The 14,416-nt window shown below is 38.2% G+C and overlaps 1 protein-coding gene across 4 annotated transcripts in view; it reads right to left on the reverse strand.

Annotated features, from left to right (window-relative positions):
• CNOT6L (CCR4-NOT transcription complex subunit 6 like) overlaps positions 1-14,416 on the reverse strand; it is a 110,437-nt gene that overhangs the window by 7,504 nt on the left and 88,517 nt on the right. For all 4 annotated transcript variants that reach the window (XM_055138484.1, XM_055138485.1, XM_055138486.1 and 1 more), the window contains 3 exons: positions 13,174-13,325; positions 9,652-9,879; positions 5,460-5,662 (listed from right to left, as the gene is read on the reverse strand). In XM_055138484.1, coding sequence (XP_054994459.1) covers positions 5,460-5,662; positions 9,652-9,879; positions 13,174-13,325 — 583 coding nt within the window. The remainder of the gene's footprint in view (positions 1-5,459; positions 5,663-9,651; positions 9,880-13,173; positions 13,326-14,416) is intronic.

Raw genomic sequence — 14,416 nt, forward strand, 5'->3', positions numbered from 1 at the left:
TTACCAATAAGCATCATGGAAATTACACTAAATTAAACATAAGCAGAAAATAAAATATTTATATATGAACATACATGGTAAATAAAAATATTTGTTTTGGTTTAGAATATTCCTATTTGAACAATGTGATATCACTGATACATCTGAACCCCTTGCTACGTAACCTTAGGGGAAAAAAAAAGCAGGGATATGTATCAGTTACGTTTCTCAGACCAAGAAGATTTGGACTGTCTAATAAGTTTCAAAACTAGTGTCTAATTATTCTGGGTTGCATATGAAAGAGAGTAAGTCAAATTAGTTTCTTACCTACATCAAGGAGACCTGAGTCTAAGAATGAGAAACAATTTCTAATATGAAAATACTTCTTTACAAATACTATTCAGAGTGAGTTATAGCTAATATTTGAAGTGATATCACAGTGAAATAGACCACTTAAAATTTAATGCAATATTTTACTGGGCAGAGCAATAATCCAGTGGGTAGGATGCTTGTCTCGCACGTGGCTGACTAGGGCTTGATCCCCAGCACCGTGTACGGTTCCCTGAAACCCACAGGAGTGATCTCTGAGCGCAGAGCCTCCCAAGCTCTTAGCACTGCTGGGTGTCGACCCCAAACAAAAAAATTTATTGTAAAATTTTACAAATAAATTACACCCTTTACTAATTTTGACAGGACCACAACCAAAATAAGAAAACAGTTCTCTTGAAGAAGGGGTCTTATTCAAAATTACTTTACTATACATTAGAGTGGGTCTAGGGATTTATATTCCAAGTACAAATAGTTAAGAAGTATACTAGTAAAGATATCAGAGTTTCATTTTAGCTATTGCCGAGCTTTGCAATGACATTTTTGGAAGACTTAACAAGGATCAAAAAAAAAAAAATTAAGATAAATTTTTTAAAATTTTAAAACAAAAAAAGCAAAAAAAAAAATCCAAAACAAAAAAACATCACAGTGATCAGGATGGTTTTAGCTTGTTTGAACTATAACAGAATGCAAAGTATTCCCAGTTGCTTATGTTGAGTAAAACTGTCTATCTCTTAGCACTTTATTAGATTGTCAATATGCATGTTAGCTGTCAGTGTTGTAGAAACTTCTGCAAACACTGGCTCCATGAGACTGGCCCAACAGTGCCTGGACTGGCCATCTTGCTGGCAGAGAAATAGCCCCGAACCACATCTCCAGAAGATGATCCAGCGGAATCCTCCCAGGTAGACTGGTCTGGGCTGGGAACTCTGGGGCCTTCTCGGGACGGGGTCGGGAAGATTTCCCTTTCTGCTTGAAGGCCCAGCAGCCCCTACCACACCTGACACCTCTCACGTAGAACCAGCCCAGCTCCACAGCTGAACCTCATCAAACTGCCAAGCCAACAAACTGGTCCAGGTCTATAGCTCCCGGCCCGTGCAGCTGCACAGACACCTTCAAACTTCCTAGTACCGTCAGCCCAGTACTGTCACAGCAGATCCAAACGCAAAGTTGCACAGAAGCCCATACGCTCCCTGCGCCTGAACAGTAACACGGCAGACTCAGCTAGCACCGAGCAGCACAGCGGGTCCTCACACCATGACGTCAGGAACATGACTGTGAGCGGTAACAATGATCACAAGTGGACTCCTGCTGACTAGAAGTTTGGAAAATCCCACTTGGCTTTGTGTTGTAACAATCTAAATGAAGTAAATTTGTGTGTGCCTGCAAGGGGGCAGGGTGGGAACCTGGAGGAGGGAAGGGTATGCTGGTGGTGAAACTGGTGTTGGAATGTTTAATGCCTGAAACAAATGATTTCTGAACAACCTGGTAAATCACAATACTATAATAATTTAAAAAAAAAATTCCATGGGCCAGAGAGACAGTAGTAGAGGGTAAGACACTTGCCTTCAAGCGGCCAACCTGGCTTCCATTCCCAGTTACTACACATCCCTGGCAATGCCGGAAGTGATCACAGAGCACAGGCGGCTGTGGCTCAATGCTCAGCTTCAAAAAAACCCCCAAAAAACCAGAAGTGAAACACTCCAGAAATAAAGATGCACTCGTAACCATTTTCTTGGTTTGAAACAAAACCCTCAGAACATGATCATATATCTATGAATTACCAAAGTAATGTACACTGTAGGCACATTTGCACATCATATCATGTTCTGTATTATATTTAAAAGGTATAGGGGCATATACAGGGTAGTATATTAAATATAAAGGGGGATATAGACTAAGGATTTTTTTATTTAAATTTATTTCAAGACTAATGTGGAGTCTTTCTACCTGTATTTGAGGGGAAAAAAGCAAAACCAAACATTTTATGAACATCACGCTAAGCTTTTTTTCTTTAGAGAACATGAAAAGAATTACATAATGTAAATTCTCTATAAGAAACATTTACTACTTGACATACAGAAAACAGTTGCTTGCCATTTCATTAAATGATTCTCGAACACTCAGATTCAGGATTGGGGGAGGAAGGGAAGGCATGGCTGAGAAAAGCAGAATAGCACTAGTTACATAACAAACATTGTACAAAATTAAGTTCATTGTTATAATTGAATAAAAATTTCAATTCTCTTTATTCAAGTGTACTTTGTCCTCGAATCAACTTTTCCATCCTTCCTTTCTTCCATTTCACCTTCCCATCCCATCCATCTACCCAGTCAGCCTATTTATCTTCCCATATATCTCATTCCAGATTTATGGCTCTATATTATCCTCTCATACATTATCCAAACATCACACTCAACCATGCATTCTGGGGCCTTTAATTATATTTTAGCAATCTAATTATACAGTAAGATTTTTTGTTCAATTATTAACATTTTAAAGGTCTTCTGAAAAAAACAGAATTCTAAAATAAGATAATTTAAGACAATAGGCTACATAAGTATTTCAATTTTGTTTTTCTAACTTTTACTTTCTAAACAAGTCAAAATAACTTGAATAAAGACTGAAATAAAGTCAAAATAATTAGGTCTTATTTTGTACAGGGGGTGGGGAACAGTGGGTGATGCTCAAGGATTACTCCAGGTGGTGCTCAAAATTAAACCAGGGCTAGCAGAGACCACCACCAGCATGTTAGCCCCTGGACTATCTCTTTGTTCCCACTTGGTCTTTTTAACCAAATCACACAAACCAAATAATGTTAAGAGTTGTAGAATAGCTGAAAATTTATTTTGAGGAGCTTTATTTCTGAACTGTGCTGAGATGTCTATCTCTATAGTCATACAGAGGATTTCCTTTAAGATTATACAAGAGCAGTGTTATGCTAGAGTTGGTGAATACATATATTTACCAGCATATCAATGCATATGTGATGGGAATAAACTACCACTGGACAGAAGAAGATACTAAAATCAGATCCAACTTTTTCTACTTTATGATTCAAAAACTGACGTTCTGACCCTGCGCCAGGCTGTCTTCTCCGGGGCAATGAAGGGAGGTGGGTTGAGTTTCCCTCCCCGCCCCAGCAGAACCCGGGCAGTTGAAAACTTCCAGAACCCAACCGCAGCCATGCTCAAGGCCACTCTCCACAGGCTCGGACAAGCCTCACCTATGAGGGAACCTGCAGAAACACCCAGCTGTGCGGGACCCGTGCCTCAGATCTCCAAACTAGTTCAGAATGGGACTGGGCCTCCTCCCACCATCTCCTTAGCTTTCTAGTAGCTTGGCAGTCATACCCACAAACTGCACCTGGCACCATATAATCTCATCAATTGCCAAGATTCAGAGACTATGAGACAAAACTCCCGGAAGAGAGAGCAGCACAGAATGTCCTGGGCCTCTTATACTGTAGCCCACTGATGTACCAAAAGTAGCGCACATCTGTTGGGGTTTAACATACATGCTTGTAATCTCTTATACAAGGGCTTAAAAGGCTCCAGGATGAAATTCAACAATCTTCACACACTTTCTTCTTATGGTGGTAGGAAGGTGCACGGTAGTGGGATTGGTGTTTTAATATTAACTGATATGAACTATTGTGAACAACTCTATAAAAATAAAATAAAATTTATGATTCAAAAACTGACTAATAAGACCAGCATATGAATGTCCTTTCTTCTAAGGACAAACATAGGATAATATCACTAACATGTAGGATTTTGAGTAACTGAATGAGGAAATGCAATCGTTTAAAGGGGGTACCTAGATCACCCTGGTCCCACAGTATAGGGAGAAGAAAAGAAGTAGAATGAAGGGAAAGGGGAGAAGAGATATTTGAGAAGCATCGGGGACAGGGGTTAAGGGGACTCAGGTACATTGGTGATGTTATGGAATGACAGAGCAGAGCTGACAACACTAGAATCATGAGACCCAAATTTTACTAATCAAAATTAAAAGATGCCTGTCAATACACAGGCAGGCTGAGGCTAGGTCGGGAAGAGGAAATCTGGGAACACTGGCAGAGGGAAGCTGACACCAGTCGCAGGACTGGTGATGGAACATTGTCAAAACCCCAGCTATGAATCAACTTTGTAATTCACAGTGCTTTAATAAAATTTGGAAAAAAAAAATTCCTTTCTTCTTCCTATTCACTTCTGGGAAAGAGGCTAACACAACACTAAAAATAGAAAAAGGTTAATGGCAATGTATGAATACATTTCATAAATTTTCTTTGGCTTTTAATACTGAATTCTCCCTAGATTTTTTTTTTTTTTACTAAACTACTTTGTAACATCTGCATTTCTTCAAATAGTGTAACATTTTAGTGTAAATGGCTAGAATGTCAGAAAATTGGGGCCAGAGAGATAGTAGGTAGGGTCCTTTCCTTGCAGGCAGCCAACCCGTTTCATTCCTGGCACACTATGGAAAGATTCCTGAGCAAAGCCAGGAGTAAACCCTGAGCACTGCCAGGTGTGACCCCAAAACAAAATGGGGTGGGGGGTAGAGTGAGGATGCTGTTAAAAAGATACACTGTTAAAGCTATAGGCAGATATGGTCAATAAGAAAACTGGTAAAGAGAACGAGATGAAACAGAAAGTCATTAATCATTTAAATCATTAATCATTCTTTTTCCAAAAGAACAACTGGTCTACACTGGGACCTCTAATTTTTTTCTTCTTCAAGTTGGAGTATTGTACTGCTCAGGAAAACATCAGTAAAATGATACAAATATAAAACAAATTTAAGAACAACACATTTTAGCACTCTCCACTAAACAAAACTGAAAATACTATTAAGAATCAATGCAACGTATGAAGAAAATTTTGCCAAAACATATAAGTTCATTCAAGATAAGTTTAGTTATATAAGGTTACATCTTTATTTGAATCCTTAAAGTTAGGGGTCATATGGACAAGTTAAGACTAACTATATTGATAAATGTAAAATGTGTATATATGTAACGTATAAGTGTATGTGTGTCCATGTATATATATGTCTGTGTGTATATATGTGTGTGTATGTGTGTGTGTGTATATATATATATGTGGTCACATATTTGAAACAATTTTTACATCGCCCCAGAGATTGTCACTCACTTTGAAATCAAAGGTGTAATTGGTATAAGGCATCAAGTTATTTTCATAGGCGCTCTTCAGTTGGAAGCCATGCGTGATTCTCCCTTCTGAGCTTCCATTCTTTCCATTGCAGCTGAAATTCATAAGACACTCATTGTACCTTAGTTCCTTGAAGTCTTTATGGTTGTCAGCTACTCCTCCATTGCTTAAATATTCCACAACACCTGGTAAAGTACAAAATAAACACAAAAGTACAAAATTTAGCATTCAGATTTTATACAAGATTTTGTGGCCCAAATTCAATGCCAGGTGAATGGACCATATTAAAGAGGCTTATGAATACTGCCCATTTTTGCTGTTTCAACTTTTAAAAAATCAAATCGTCCGGGGCTTGCGAGATAGTACAGTGGGTAGGGTGCTTGCCTTGCACGTGGCTAGCCCCGGTTAGATATCTGGGGCCCCATATGACCTGTGAGTCTGCAGGCAGTGACTCCTGAGCGCAACAGGGTCAGGAGTGAGTCCCAAGGATCACCTGGTACAATCCCAAACAAACAACAAAACTTAAAAATAGTGATCTCATATAAGAATTTAATCAAACTAAAGGGTATAAGCTTATTTGTAGCAAAATATCGGAATCACCCCAAAATAGCCTCACTTTTCTTAATGGTTCTTCAGATTAAAGATGATTTGCAAAGAGTAAAGCTCAGCAGTAAAACACAGGTCTTGCTTTATATGAGGCCATGGGTTCAAGCCCAGTACTATCAGAGAAAAAAATTATCCCCAAGGCTTACAGTGTTAATGACCAGTCTTGACTTTAAAGGTTCTTAGAATATGCTCTCAGAGCACCACCTCTTTAGTATTTCGGGATGCATTACAACCAATAATTTGGGCAATATATAAATTATAACTCTCAGTGGGTAGGGCGTTTGCCTTGCAAATGGAGATTGATTCCTCTGACTGTTTCAAAGAGCCCGGCAAGCTATCAAGAGCATCCCGCCCGCACGGCAGAGCCTTGCAAGCTACCCATGGCATATTCGATATGCCAAAAAAACAGTACAAGTCTCACAATGGAGACGTTACTGGTGCCTGCTCGAGCAAATCAATGAACAATGGGACGACAGTAATACAGTGATACAATGATGCCATCAAAAACTTTAAAAATATATTTTTTAAAAATACGGCCCTTCCGGCTCTCCGCCAAGATGTGACCCAGGTGGCTGCACGTGTGTGGCCTCTCTGTTGCTGGATGACCATGATCCCAGAGGCCAGCTAAACTACTTTTGGTACCAGCAGCTTCTTGCAGAAATGTCTCTAGACTGTGAACTAAGCCACGGCCCCATGCCACCCCAGGAGGGGAAAGGTTTTTCTCTTTCCGCTTTTCTTTTCCAGGGAGGAATGGCGAGGCAACCGCCATCTTATAAGGACCACTGAAGAGAGGTACAAGATTGCAATGATACAATTTCTGGCAGAAATTTCCTTGGACTTAGTTACTAAAATACTGACATACAGAAATCCAAAACTTCATATCTCTTCATTCTCAGCAATGGAAAACAAATTATCAAATGCTTCCTTTTCAGCAGGTCTGATTTTGTTTTTTTGTGGAAATACTGAATGTAATCAAAGTAAAGAGAAAGCAAAGTGAAAATTATCAGCTACACAGGCAGGGAGCTGGGGATGGGAGGAAAGGTATACTGGGGTTCTTGGTGGTGGAATATGTGCACTGGTGAAGGAATGGGTGTTCAACCATTGTATAACTGAGACTTAAGCCTGAATGCTTTGTAACTTTCCACATGGTGATTCAATAAAAAAAATAATAAATAAATAAAAAATATGGCCCTTCCACACTTGAATGCCAGCTTAAGGTAGGCAACATCATTATTTTGAGCAAGATGGAGTTTTTTTTATTTTTCATTCTAATACCATAAAGAACATTTTACACTAGGCAACAGTTTTCAATCACTCATTCAGGGACCAGTACAGGTTTACTACAGTAAAAAAGCTAAACACCAGAGCTACTACAACATTCATAAGTGAAGACACAGTACCAGTATTCTCTTTTGTTTTGAGGCCACACCTAGCTGTGTTCAGGGCTTACTCCTGGCCCTGAGCTCAGGGATCACTCCTGGCACGCTCAGATGGGGTGCCGGGGATCCACCTCGTTGACCACATGCAAGGCCAGCACCTTACCTCTCTGGCCTCTGCAGTATTCTCTTTTATTACTTCTTTTGGATCACACTCAGCAATGTACAGGGGTTACTCCTGGCTCTGCACTCAGGAATTATCCCTGGCGGTGCTCAGGGGACCATATGGGATGCTGGGAATCGAACCCGGGTCAACAGAATGCAAGTCAAATGCCCTATCCACTATGCTGTTGCTCCAGCCCTGCAGTATTCTTTCTTGAATAATCCTATCTTTCACACACATATAATCCTAAATTGTAATGCCAATGAAAGCTCACAGGCTTAAACAAATAAGATGAGATAAAGATATTTGTAGCAAGTAAACTCAAGGAAAAGGATTAAAAAAAAACTTGCCTTCTGCTACATACAATATAGATAAACCTTAAATGAAAAAATTAGGAGAAAAGCAAATACCAATAAGACTGCTCAAATATGAGATATAAACTAAGAGAACAAAGTTCAAACAAAATAAATCCCCTTTGATTCTGACTAAAGAATTGAATTAGTACAGTGGACTGTAATAGGAAGATATACTTAGGTGGTGGCTGTGGTGTACAAAAATGCACTTGAAAACATATCAATCTCTCTATACTCCTAAAGAAATAGACAGTGATATAAATCAGGAGGACCCCAATAAAAATTTGGGTGCATAAAAATAAGTAGAGAATTAAAAAAACAGGAACATGGTAAGTGTCACTGAGACTCCAATCTAAAATAAAAATGTTGTGAAAGGATAACAGCATCTATGCAAAGGAGAAAAGATATTTTCTAGTTTTGTGATCTTTAAAAACATTAGAACTATTAGCATTTATTTCATATTCACTGTAGAAACTTTTAAATATTTTGAAATTTTGAAACAATTGGAAATATAAAAAGTTTAAAATATGTACCAGTAATAGTAAATGAATAAACCTTTAATGTTTTATATTTGAAACTTAGTATCTAAAGCACAGAGCTAATTTTTAACAATGGTTTAAGATTATGTTAGGGAAAAAAGTAGTTTAGTAGAACTTAAGCAATATTTGAGAATAGTAGGAGAATGCTGATTACTCTCCTGTACCTTTTACCAGGATTCAATTAAAATTTAATGAATTTACTTAAAAGTTGGACTGGAGCAGAGAGGGTAAGGCATTTGCCTTGCACGTGGCCGACCCGGGTTTAATTCCTCCATCCCTCTCGGACAGCCCGGCAAGGACAGGGAGTATCCCGCCCGCACGGCAGAGGCTGGCAAGCTACCCGCGGTGTATTCGATATGCCAAAAACAGTAATAAGTCTCACAATGGAGACTTTACTGGTGCCCGCTCGAGCAAACTGATGAGCAACTAGACGACAGTGCTACTTAAAAGTTGCCATATTGTTGAAACTAGGCAGCTATCTATGTTGAACAATATACTGTCTTTTCAGACCATCTCTCCTTATCATTCCTCAGAAGATGATCTAGTTTCCAGATGCATTTAGTTGTCAGAATTAAGAACAGGAGGTGAGAGGCCAGAAGCAGAGTAAGACAGGGTTATGTATTCCCTGGCTTCCTCTTTATTGGTTAGTCAAGGATTGATTGGCTTAAGTGACTGCTCTTGTGATGTAGCCTTCTCCTTATTTCACTTTTTCCAAGTTCTGGTAACAGTTCTTTCCACTTTCATGCAGGGGTAACAACAGGCCCTAAACTCCCCTACTGGGAGAGTATGTGTCACTAATTATTGTTTTATGGACCTTAACCCCTAAACACACTCTTAGAAGTAACTTCTTTGCCATACATTCTGGCCAAATTATATTATATCTTACTGATACATTCCCTGGCTTTAGAAAAAAATTCTCAAAGATTAGGAACTAACTGGCTTTTCAACCAGAAGTAAAAATAAAATATAAAATGGGAAGTTACAAAGGCTAGGAGACGGAAGGCGATAGCACATGCTTTGCAAGAAGGGAGCCGGGCTCAGTCCCTGGCATCACATGAGCTCCCACTGGGAATGGCCCCTGCATACTACTGTGTGTGCCCCATCCAGGAGAGTAACGAGAAATGCTGTTATAAATACCTGAATCTGGCAATGAGTTAAGATCTGCACATAGCACCAGCGGGATGGAATTAGGATCTGCAGTTGGGCTGCCAGGCCTACTAGAGGCTTTCTCCAGAATGTTTTTAACCTCTGAGACAAACATCATGGTCTGGATGAGCTTCACATCAGAATACTCTGGGTCCCAATGCATGTGGGCATTAGCCACTATCAGCAGCTGTTTGTCTGCAGCATGAATAGGCTTCATACCTAGAGTCAAACATTAGAAAAAGGATAAGGTTATTATAGTAAAAGGCAGTATCTTAAAGTTGTCCAAAACCAACAGCCATAGCTTTACTTTTCCCCATTAATTTTTATTTCCCCTTCTATCTATTAAAGCAGTTCTTAGAAGCTAGAATGCTCAGATTCTCGGGCCAAAGCTATGGTATAGCAGGTAAGGCACTTGCCTTTCATGCAGCTAACCTGGGTTCAATCCCCAGCACCCATGTAATCGCCTAAGCACCACCAGGAGTGATTCCTGAGCACAGAGCCAGGAGGAGCACTACTTGGTGAGGCCGCAAAAACAAACAAAATTAAGTGCTTGGATTCTGGCAATCCAAAAGAAAGAAATTACTCCCATAGATTAGTATCAGCCACAGTAGCCCATCTCTGGTCAAGGTGTGGCGCTGGAATACATACACTTGAAAAGCATAACAGACAGTACTGAAAATCCCAAATGTCTCAAGAAAAATGGTTTAAAACAAATGAACGAACAAAAAACAGTAATCTATAGGCTACATTTGGCATGGACTGGAGTGACCAGGTAGGGCATTTGCCTTGCAGGTGGCCGACCCAGGTTTGATTCCTCCGTCCCTCTCAGAGATCCTGGCAAGCTACGAGAGTATCTTGCCCGCACGGCAGAGCCTGGCAAGCTACCCGTGGCATATTAAATATGCCAAAAGGAGTAACAAGTCTCACAATGGAGATGTTACTTGTGTCCGCTCGAGCAAATCGATACGATTCAGTGATGAATCGTTGATGAACAACGACAACAGTGCTACAGTGCCACATTTGGCACACCACCTGTTTTTCAATATATAATCTTGGTCTGGTTTTACATTTTTAAAGAGTCTACCAAAAGAAATGTTACGTTTGATGGAGACCATATGTAGCACAGCACAGCCTGCAATGTTAATAATCTGGCTCTTCAGAGAAAGCTTACGGACTCCTGCTCTACGTGCCAAGGTAGGCATCACAGCATGATGCACAACATCTTATTATAGTATCTTAATTTGCGGAATTCTTGGTGTAAAGGAACACTTTATTGCTACCCTTTAAATATCATAATAACCTACTGAGACAGGTTTCCAATTACTGAGTTATTTAAACTTTCAGATGAATTTCTTCCCACATCTTGTACTTTCTGTGCACAGTACTGACAGCACGTCAGTAGTAAAAGGCAGTAAAAATAAGGAAGTGAATTTGCTACCCAAATTCATAATACAGACCCAGATAAAGTCATTTTTTAATGATAAATAGTAGTGTGCTCTCAAAATGAGAACTCTTGGGATTTAGCCCTGGTTTTATTACTAATTAGTGTGGTTTCGGGGCCTGGCACTTATCCTTTTGATGCTGGGGGTCATTTAAACAATGAGATACTCAAACTGAAAATTTTAAGATTATCTGCACCCTCCCTGCTCAATATGTCAAAATAAATAGCAACATGTACTTTCAGAAGAGAGGGATAGTAAAATACACTACAAAGTGTTAGAATTAAACTTAGTTAATACATACTGGTAAAGATGTAAGGCAAAAAACTAATATGCATGATGGTGATTAATCACACATATATTCCACATATATTCTGTATGTTGGTAATGTATAAAGAAAATAAGATCTTCCCTAAGGGTACCAAGGAGATGAGGAGACTCATTTACTGTGTATTGCTGGAATAGTAGTAAAGACACAAGACTGATTGATTTTGCTACTGAAATTTCCATAGAAATGCCTCTTAAATATTTTACTAAAATTATAAACTGCAAAACATCAACAGAAAACAACCTGTTTTTCTAAGTATACTAGTTTGGTGAAACTTCCTTATAAAACTGTATCTTCAATGTTGAACAAATAACTAAAGCACTTGTTATATGTGACAGAAATAATTAATTTTAAAAGCAATTAGGTAAGATAAAGCCTTAGTCAAAATTTTCTAAGCTGCCCTCTTCCAAGAAGCATCATCTTCAGTTATAAATTGTACTGTATTAAATGTTGAGAGCTTGCCCCTGAGAACTGATCTACAGAACTGAGTTTACAATGGTGGAGACCACAAAAGGGGAAGGAGATGGTATTAGGTAGAGACAGGAACATGCTGATGGAGGGTGTGGTACTGGAACATTGTATTTATGAAACCCATTAACAGTGTTGCAAAGTAGTGCCTAAACTTAAATACTATGTTTAAAATAGTAAGTCTTCTAAGATTAAAATAAACATTTCAGAATTTGATGATAGTGTATACTACATAATTTTTAATCATTTTTCTCCAGATCAAAAGTAAAATTAAAAAAAATGTAATTGTTTTCAGATTACCCAGAAAGAAAGTGTCAGATTTTGTTAAGAATGAGACTGTGAAAATGACATACAGAAAAATAAAAATGGAGTAGCTAATTGTTTAAAAAAAGGAAACTGAAAATCTCATTTTAGGCTTTGGTGATGGGTAAACTGCAGAACAGTAGGAAAGGAGACTGACAAGATTTGCATGATTTGGATCTGAGGTTCTCAAAATTATTTGGTCTACTGTCTGCCTCTTTTTCAAGGAAAAACATAACAAAACGGACAAACCACTTAGCATCCCACTTGTAAATCTTTTTTTTAAGACAACAGGAAGCATTGCCCTCTCCCCCAATTGCACCAGCTACTATTCACTCCCTAAAGAGCCAGTGGCATTGCCCAATTTTGGAAACATTAGTTTGAATAACACAAATGTATACTCAAGGCAAAAAGTTTTCTTTTGTAGCAAAGTATAGGGGAAAAGTCTAAGTAAACAAGGAAATGCTCAAAGACAAGAAGTGAAAGGGAAGAAATGGTAAGTCAGGTCTGAATATGCAAAGCACATTAAGTTTCTGACTTTGAAGAAGCTATAAATAATCTAAAATGTAAAAGTATCAGGTAGATAAAAGATACTGCTTTTTCCCTGACAATGACTGAGATATAACAAAGAAACTAGAGAAAATGTGCCAAGTACTTAACCTTAAAGACAAAAAGATTTCACAATCAAGAAGCTAAAAATACAGTTAAAAAGAGAACCAAGTCATCATAATTTCCAAATTCAGCTCAACAAAAACATTTCCTATTTAAAATAACCTTTTGAAACAGCATATTAAGGACTTTCCTTTTTATAGATTACCTAGTAATAACCCAAGAAACTTATGCTTTGAACAATTAGTGCTATTTCCTGCCATCATCCCTTAACTTTCCTCCAAAGCCAGTAACTATGCAATAAATAAGAGCAAGTATTTGCACTTGAGACAGTGTTTATTTTTAGAAAGATTACTTAAATTGACTCACCTGCTCCAAATAGTTCTTTGTGGACCTCTAATACCACAGCAACACCAATATTATCTTTTGTCATTACTCTGTTTAGCATAGCTTCGGATCCATCTGAATTAGCCATTGCCACTTGGTTAAATTCCACTGTATGTTTCTGCACTAATGTAAATCTAAAAGACACAAAGAATATTACAGTTTTAGGGACTCGGGACTATCGTGCTAAAATTTACTGAGGAAAAGGAGAAAAAAATAAAGACACCACCATCCACTGTCTCTCTAGTCATATTCTAGGTGCAAGTTGCTACTTGACAAATCGTCCTGGCCAATGAGACTTCTAAAGACTGATTACTGTAAAAACTCTCCAGGAAGCACCATCTAGAAAAAGAAGGTGAAATAAATCTCTCTGTACCCTTTCACGGCACTGCTCATGTGAAAAGAAGCCATCAAGCCATTTCAGAACTTCTGTGAAGAAAAAAATTACCCTTCTCCCATCAGTTAAACTACTGATGGGATTTTCTGATATTAAAAGGTGAATACAACCCAAACTGAGTCAAAAAGTTAATGAAAATGAACCGGGAAAAAAAACCCTACCTACCTATCTACCCTGTTTGCAATTTTATTCTTACCACATAAGGAGACTTATTTGAAAAAAAGAAAGAAAGAAAGAAAGAAAGGAAGGAAGGAGGAAAGAAAGAAAGAAAGAAAGAAAGAAAGAAAGAAAGAAAGAAAGAAAGAAAGAAAGAAAGAAAGAGAGAGAGAGAGAGAGAGAGAGAGGAAGGAAGGAAGGAAGGAAGGAAGGAAGGAAGGAAGGAAGGAAGGAAGGAAGGAAGGAAGGAAGGAAGGAAGGAAGGAAGGCACTCATCTTTACTAAGTGTAGCCAAGTTTTCCATCTGGTTTCTACTAGAAATCTAGAATTGGTTGTATATAAGTGTTCAGAGGAACAAATTTTATAAAATAAATAATGGCTCTCCCTGCCATATAGTTTCAATACTAGTAGTATTTTCTTCCAATAGTGTCAAATTATTTCAGTGGTGTACGGAGAGAACTGTCTTTTTTTAACCTTTAATAGCAAACTGTAATCCCTTTAAATCTAATTTTATTAATTTTTAAAATAAGAATTTTTAAATCTAATTGTATTAATTTTTAAAATATGCATAATTGTCCAAAACCTATTAAATATTTACTGCCTGCTTTTCACGAGGTGTTAGAGTGAAGACATTTTTCCTGCTTTGAACAGACCCCCAACTCACACTTCTAGCTT

Source organism: Sorex araneus, chromosome 5, assembly GCF_027595985.1.
Source record: "Sorex araneus isolate mSorAra2 chromosome 5, mSorAra2.pri, whole genome shotgun sequence".
Lineage (NCBI taxonomy): Eukaryota > Metazoa > Chordata > Mammalia > Eulipotyphla > Soricidae > Sorex > Sorex araneus.